Source organism: Bidens hawaiensis, unplaced genomic scaffold, assembly GCF_021521415.1.
Source record: "Bidens hawaiensis isolate Kalapana, Puna unplaced genomic scaffold, B.hawaiensis_p1.1 tig00024507_1, whole genome shotgun sequence".
NCBI classification, from domain to species: Eukaryota; Viridiplantae; Streptophyta; class Magnoliopsida; order Asterales; family Asteraceae; genus Bidens; species Bidens hawaiensis.
In genome coordinates this window covers 25,284-32,793 of record NW_027505046.1, presented here as the reverse complement: position 1 = coordinate 32,793, position 7,510 = coordinate 25,284, and the positions used below count along the sequence as shown (strand labels likewise).

The window sequence follows — 7,510 nt, the reverse complement described above, 5'->3', positions numbered from 1 at the left end:
CCTGTAAGACCTATTACTTTAACAACATAAAGTAATTACATGTTGGAAAGGCTGGGGTTTTAGAAATCATGATACACTTACATATGAAGTGTGTGTGTGTGTATATATATATATTGTTTTGCTTTTAAAGATCATGCAAACTTTAATGTTATGTTTCTAAGGATCATGTGTTCCTTTGGCGCCAGATGGCCAAACCAAGAGCTATCTAGCTAGCAACTTCTATCTATTATGGATCGTGACACAAAAGAGTATGCTAGACTCAACATTTCACATTCATCTCCCAGCAGTGACGTCTTTGAACCTACATCAGCCAATGACGGTAATGTCGAGTTTAATTTCTATACACAATCCTCCATTGATTCTTCATTCTTTTGTTGTGTAATTACTGATTTCTTTTGATTATCTTTTGTTCCCAGCTAAGACGCGGACATCTGTGATAGAGTGGTTGAACAGCACACTTCCTAATCTTAATCTGCCTGTAAATGCTTCAGACGAGGAGTTGAGAACTCGTTTAGTTGATGGCACTGTTCTGTGTCGACTTATGAACCGACTTAGACCCGTGTCTGATATTGAGGTGGGATCTAGCTTCTTATTCAGTTTAAACTTGTTAATATATGAAAACACCTTTGAAGTTGTGATTATGTTTTCTTGTTGTATCTTTCTTATGTTTAGTATGGTAATCCTCATCATTCATCAGAGGCGCACAGAGAAAACGTTAACAAGTTTCTTAAATCTATGGATGAGATGGGTCTGCCTCATTTTAATATTTCAGAGCTAGAGAAGGTAATAATAAGTGTAGAGATCGATGGAACATGCATGTTTCACCTCTAAGATGCTAAAATAGTATGTGCTAATTTGAACTGACACGCACAGGGATCCATGAAAATAGTATGTGAAAGCTTGTTAACGCTTAAAGCACATTTCATGCCAAAAGTTGTAACATGTAGTCCTAGTGCGATGTCACCAAAAAGTTTTCAAAGTGATTCTTTTAGATGGAAAAATATAGATGAACACAGTGCAACTAGTGAGTGTTTTCAAGAAGACACGTCGCCTCGAAAAGTTCACCGGGCTTTACGCAACCCTGGTACTTTCTATTGATTCCTTCATTTTTATTTTCTTTCTTTATACCTAAGACTTTTATAGTAAAATCTTAGTGTTCTCTCTTTTTGTGCAGAGGCTGCGGGTGCGTTGATGCATCACGCTGGACATAAATTTCATGAAGTTTTTCAGATGAAACATGGTGGCTATTCGGATCTTCCCGCTGCAAAAATCTCAGAATTGATGAAATCAAACAGTTTAGATGTGATTTTTTAAGTACTTAAGATGTCCGTTGTCAATATCTCCATATGTGTTAGTTTTTGTTGACGTTTGTGTAGTTTCAGATTGCCCCGACACAGTCGCTTCTAAGCATGGTAAATGGGATTCTAGATGAAAGCATGGGCAGAAAGAATGGTGAAATACCTCATGTATGATATCCATATTACACCATGCATGCATATACATACATAAATACTGTTGTTATATATTAAAAAAATATATATAATTTTTTATTTTATATTTCAGCGTGTTTCTTGCCTTTTGAGGAAAGTCGTGCAGGAGATAGAACGGCGTATTTCTACTCAAGCCGAACATCTAAGAACTGTAAGACTGATAAATATTTTTTTTTCTATTGATTGTTTCCTCTTCACTTTTTATTTATTTTCGGCTTGCAGCAAAATAATCTTTTTAAAACTCGTGAAGAGAAATACCAGTCAAGGATTAGAGTCCTTGAAGCCCTTGCAAATGGCACCAGTGGAGAGACAAAGGTAGTTGTTTTAATGTATGTATGTATGTATATACATGTTTGGTTTCTTCACAATATATTTATTCATTGATTCTTATTGCCACAGGCTGTAAGTAACCACTTTGATCACATGAAGGTAGAACGATTTCTATTAATATCTTTAAAATCCAAGTTTTGACAAAAAGTAAGTCAATTTATATCCCATCCTCAATAACTGGATTCTCATTGTTACAGATGATGATGAGCCCATTTGATCAGATAAAGGTAAGGTTAATCTTATTCAAAGGACATTGTTTAAGCTAGTCATTGTTGAATATTTGAAAATTTTAATAATTGGTCATAGTTGAACAAAGTGGTAAACATATATGTGACTGTGTTAAGTTTTGGTGGATTGTTGTAGGTTGATGTAACCAGAACTGGAAATAGCAAGGAAGTAGCTTTACAGGCGAGTTTGTGTTATTACTTTTTTTTTTTCAAAAAAAAAATATTTTTACTGATAAATGTTAGCATAGTATGCAATAATTTTTTAAAAAATCATGTATCCCTCCAATTTATTTTTAAAAAAATTTCAGCCAGATAAGTCGATATCAACAGAGGAAAAGAAAACCGAGGATGAGGATGTGAAGAAGAAAGAAAAAGATCGCAAAAATGCTGAAATTGCAGCTTTGAAGCAAGAATTGGAGAATGTGAGAAAAAAACAGGAAGACCAAAAAGAAGCTTCTAAAAAATCTCAGCTAGATCTTGAGAAGAAATTGAAAGAAGTTGAAAATCGTCTGACAGAAGCAAAGGTCAACTTTGAAGATCTTGAAGCTAATTCTCGTTCTAAAATTCAAATGTGGACCAACAAGGAGCACATTTACAAATCATTAACTGAATTCCAACTTGGTGCATTGAAGGTATGTATATGTGTGTCACTAATCATTGCATTAATTTTATATGTCACATATGTTATTTTATATCTAACATGTGCAAGTTTTGTTTCAGGAATTGAAATTTGATTCTCAATCGATACGCCAAGAAATTTTAAAAACTCAAAAGGCCTACTCACAAGATGTTGAGCTCATAGGTGAGCAAGTGTCAAATATGATGGGCCACCATTACTTTTAATTTTTAACTGCTGATCTAATGATTAATTATCTTCTTGTTTAGGGTCAAAGTTTAAAGTTTTGGAAGATGCATTAGAAAGTTATGATGAAGCTGTTTTAGAAAACCAGAAGCTACACAATGAAATTCAAGAATTAAAAGGTTAAGCTTAATATGATACTATATATTGATATGTAAAGTCTTGCAGGTTTCATCTCACTTATGGGATTTTGGTGAACAGGAAATATTCGGGTTTATTGCCGAATAAGACCGTTTCTTCCTGGTCAAAAGGATAAGCAATCAACCGTTGACTATATAGGTGATAATGGGGAGCTAATTGTTGCCAATCCCTCCAAACCGGGCAAAGAAAGCCGTAGATCATTCAAGTATAATAAGGTGTATGGTCCACATGCTACTCAAGGTTTCCTTTAACTTGTACTTGAACTTTTTTCTGTTGCATATGAACATGCCAATTTGAATTATGTTTCATATCTACTTTTGTATATAGCTGAGGTATATGGAGATATACAGCAACTGGTACGGTCCGTTTTGGATGGATACAATGTGTGTATATTTTCATATGGTCAGACTGGATCGGGAAAAACCTACACAATGGTAGAAAACATTTTCTGCATATGCATTTTTTTTATTTTATTTGCATAAAAAGAAACCAACTTTGGTCTGATTATTCTTGTTGTGGCTGATATTATTCTTCATTGATTTCTTCTTTTTTAAGAGTGGTCCTGATAAAGGAACTGAAGAAGAATGGGGAGTTAATTATCGTGCTTTAAATGATCTTTTTAAAATTTCACAAAGTAGAAGCACTTACAAATATGAAGTGGGAGTTCAAATGGTTGAAATTTATAACGAGCAAGTTAGAGACTTGCTAGGAGGCGATGCTGCGCCAAAAAAATATCCTTTTATAGGTTTAATTTAAGCTTACTAGATTAAAAATGTTGATGTGTATTTTTGAATAGTTACTATATATGTCAGGTATGACTACAACTTCTGACCGACTTTGAATAATAATAATCTTGCTTTTCAAATATAATATTTTTGGAGGTTTTACATACTAAAGTTACACTTTGTGTTGCTAAATTTGTTTATTTTATCTTTTTGACATATTATACTTAAATACATAACCCGAATCAACCTATCCGTACCTACCTGGGGATAGAAAATGTTGCGTAAATCCTTAACTCGCGAACACTGGGGATTTTAGCAACGGCTAGTTTAGCTGTCCCGGATGCTGACATGCGTGAGGTTAGTGACCAGTCTGATGTGTTGAAAGTAATGGAGATTGGGTTCAAAAACAGAGCTAGAAGTTCTACTTCCATGAATGAAAGAAGCAGCAGATCACACAGGTCGATCTTGTGTTATTAATCAGTGTGTCAAAGATTAATAATAATAATAATAATAATAATAATAATGGTAAATGATTTTGTTTATAATTTGATAGTGTTGTTACGATCCATGTGCATGGAACGGACCTGAAGAGCGGCACGTCTATAAACGCCGGTCTTCATTTGGTGGATCTTGCTGGAAGCGAAAGAATAGACCGCGCTGAGGTGGTTGGGGACCGGCTCAAGGAAGCGCAGCATATAAACAAATCTTTAGCGGCTCTTGGTGATGTCATCTTTGCATTGGCTCAGAAAAGTCCTCATGTTCCATTCAGAAATAGCAAGCTTACTCAAGTCCTTCAATCCTCTTTAGGTATGTTAAATCGCTTGCTATTGGATTTTATAATACTTCACAAAAGATGTGTTGTTTACAGTCTATACTTGTTGCTACAGGTGGTCAAGCAAAGACACTTATGCTTGTGCAGTTGAATCCAGAAGCTGCTTCGTATGCTGAAAGTTTGAGTACATTGAAGTTTGCTGAGCGGGTCTCTGGAGTGGAGCTGGGACCCGCTCGTAGTAGCAAAGAGGCCAGTAATGTCAAGGAGCTCATGGAGCAGGTAATTTGTTAGGCCTGGAAAACTGGCCGGGCGGGTTATAAGTAAAGTTAGTTCAGGCCAAAACAGGTTCCAAAATAAAACAAGTTCAGGTCAGTCTGGGCCGTTTTGAGTAAGTACTAATTTGGATTGGGTTAAAATGAGTTTGTTTTATAATTCAGTTATGAGTTAATATCAATTCCCCGATAAAATATACATATATATTCGTTTACCCCTGGGTTAACATGATTCAGTTTACAAATAAAGTTACGGACCCCCACCTCGGGTTAAAATGTGTCGCTCTAGTAAAAAGTACCCACTTCACTCCCACCCCTGTTTGTTTCAGAAAAAAAGGTACACATGTGGTCATTGGTGGTGCTAACCGATTTTTCGCCTTTGTTAAGTTAAAAGCTTTATGGTAGTTGAACGATTTAACCAGTTAACTAATTTTAGGTGCTAATTTAAGGTAACCCAATCTGACCCGTTGACTAAGTTAAGGTGAGACCCAAATGAACGCATATACAATTTAGTTTAGTTTTACCCAAACTAACCCATTATTTGAAGTTTGTACAATGATTGCCACCTCCATTTATTTTAAATCTCTTTGCATTTTTCTTATTACTATACTGTATAAAACGTCTTAAATAAAAACCGTTGCATTCAAAACATTAGATTAGATCAGATTAATATCATAATAGGCCATATTTGACAGTATATAAATATAGATTGTTATGGACTAGGGTGGGTGCCCATTGAATCTGCTACCTTATATTAATATGGTTTTCTTGTGTTTGTGAAATGATCAGGTAGCCTCACTTAAAACCATAATTACAAAAAAGGACGAGGAAATTGAACGGTTACAAGCAGCTAAAGAAAAGAAAGCCTCTCACCCACCGAGTGTTGGACAACGGTCATTGAGGTACGGGTCTTCATCACCAAATTCTAAATTAGGAAACAGCACCAAGCGAACCGAAAGCATTCGTGGTCGTATGTCTTTGGACGGGTACGGTTATAAACCAGTCAGAAAGGGGCAGTCACTGATATCAAGTCACGGGGAAGGTCAGAATTGCTAATATTTGGTCAAATGTGGAGAGTGTGTGTAACTGATAATAATTATGTTTTTGTGGGAACAGACACAGATAGCTCGCTTGATGGCAGCCCGTCTCGTGATGGTTCTAAATCATCCCATAACTCAAACAAGTAAGTTTGATCATTGATGATGCATGCATGCTTGAACTTTGAACATATATTCTTAAGTAAATATTAAAACGATTTGCAGGCCAAAGACAGGCAGTAAAATTTCTCGCCCGCTGACAAAAGTAACCAAGGATCTTCCTAAAGCTGCAAAAGGTACACAATCATCTAAACTCACTTGATACTCTTAACATTGTTTAAGACCAATTAGTTGCAAGCATTTATAAAACTATTTTGTTAAGCCAGGCTCATGCTCAGCTGTTGAACTTACGAGAGCTTGAGCTTAGCTGCTTGTTTATGTTATATTTAACAGTTCTTATTTATAATTATTATTATTATTATAGGAAAAAAGAAATCATAAACTAACCTAACTTGGGCTAGCGGGCTAAAAATAAATAAAACCTAGTCTAATATAAAACATAAATAAATATTTTATAAATAGCAGGCTTGTGAGCCGGCTCGAGCTTGATAAGTGAAGCTCAGACTGCTCATTTATTAAACAAGTTTTTTTAGGCTTGAACTTGATAGGTGAAGCTTGCCCATTTATTAACCAAGCTTATTTTTAGGCTCAAGTTTGTTTAAGTTCAGCTGTTTAGCGAGCAGATCTCGATTAGCAAGCGAACGGTTTTACACCCTTACATTTAAGTAACACTTAATTGAGCCACTAAATAGTATTTTTGTAAAAACATAAGGATGCTAGTTGACTTGTTTAAGGTATGTCCGGCCTCTTTAGGCCCCCATTGGTTGTACTGCATGTACCAAAAGTTCTCTCTTTGGTATTTTTAATAACTAACGTAAACTACAATGCAAACCTTTATTTTTCTATGCTTCATAACCTTTTTTAACGTTTTTAAAAAGTTGTGTCTATAAAGTGCAGTTACTAATATGTTTATGAATTTTAGCTTCTAAAATGTCTTGTTTTACAATATCAAGATGTAGAATAGTCTTATTCTGGAATTGTATTTTTACTAATTGCATTTAACCGTTGTTAATATTCTCTTACAGGCATGTTTAAGTCAACAAGCGGTAGCAGTTTGACCGCCAAAAGTCCTTCAAAAGAGATGGTCATAACTCTTTATACTCACTCTCTTTTTTTCTCCTTCAACTTTTGAAATACTAATAAAATGAAAATAATGATATGTATAGGTGATCAAAATGCAAGAATGAGCTATTGCGGACTTATGAAGTGTATACAGTTGGATCAAGCTAGTATTTGAAAAAGGTGAGTACGACGAATTTTCTACGTGAGATCACATATCAAAATGAGTTTCAGCAACGGTTAATCAACTGAAATGAAACTTATTTTGAAATTTAAATAGTAACCGGTGAGATTGATTATATTGTAACTTTACGAGAATGTACACATTCGAGCATTTGTATATGCATGATAAGTAACACAAAACTAGATAAACTTAGATGTAACATATATAAGAGTTAATCGTTCGTAAGTAATCACAAAGCTAGATAAGTTTAATCGTGTAATAAATAACTTGATCATTGTAAGCAACCACAAGACG

General features: G+C 34.9%; 2 protein-coding genes across 2 annotated transcripts; both read left to right on the top strand.

Annotated features, from left to right (window-relative positions):
• Positions 1-228: 228 nt before the first annotated feature.
• On the top strand, positions 229-831 carry LOC143610163 (kinesin-like protein KIN-14K). The gene is made up of 3 exons (XM_077084715.1): positions 229-319; positions 417-574; positions 673-831. The coding sequence occupies exons 1-3, from the start codon at positions 229-231 to the stop codon at positions 829-831; spliced, it is 408 nt and encodes a 135-aa protein (XP_076940830.1).
• Positions 832-873: 42 nt separating this feature from the next.
• LOC143610162 (kinesin-like protein KIN-14P) lies at positions 874-7,160 on the top strand. The gene is made up of 22 exons (XM_077084714.1): positions 874-1,084; positions 1,175-1,302; positions 1,383-1,466; positions 1,564-1,641; positions 1,713-1,805; positions 1,890-1,919; positions 2,018-2,047; positions 2,184-2,232; positions 2,360-2,679; positions 2,768-2,849; positions 2,933-3,028; positions 3,108-3,287; positions 3,375-3,481; positions 3,603-3,778; positions 4,075-4,230; positions 4,326-4,579; positions 4,660-4,823; positions 5,606-5,858; positions 5,933-5,999; positions 6,079-6,149; positions 6,999-7,057; positions 7,140-7,160. Exons 1-22 carry the CDS (start codon positions 880-882, stop codon positions 7,158-7,160), a joined length of 2,703 nt encoding a protein of 900 aa, XP_076940829.1. The 5' UTR covers positions 874-879.
• Positions 7,161-7,510: the final 350 nt, after the last annotated feature.

Bases quoted from the DNA above. Each gene is read 5' to 3' on its own strand.
- LOC143610162 (XM_077084714.1), top strand. From the start codon at position 880: ATGAAAATAGTATGTGAAAGCTTGTTAACGCTTAAAGCACATTTCATG. The intron at 3,029-3,107 runs GTTAAGCTTAAT...TTTGGTGAACAG, and splicing joins TGAAATTCAAGAATTAAAAG to GAAATATTCGGGTTTATTGC. The intron at 6,150-6,998 runs GTACACAATCAT...ATTCTCTTACAG, and splicing joins TCTTCCTAAAGCTGCAAAAG to GCATGTTTAAGTCAACAAGC.
- LOC143610163 (XM_077084715.1), top strand. From the start codon at position 229: ATGGATCGTGACACAAAAGAGTATGCTAGACTCAACATTTCACATTCA. The intron at 320-416 runs GTAATGTCGAGT...TTTTGTTCCCAG, and splicing joins ACCTACATCAGCCAATGACG to CTAAGACGCGGACATCTGTG. The intron at 575-672 runs GTGGGATCTAGC...TCTTATGTTTAG, and splicing joins GACCCGTGTCTGATATTGAG to TATGGTAATCCTCATCATTC.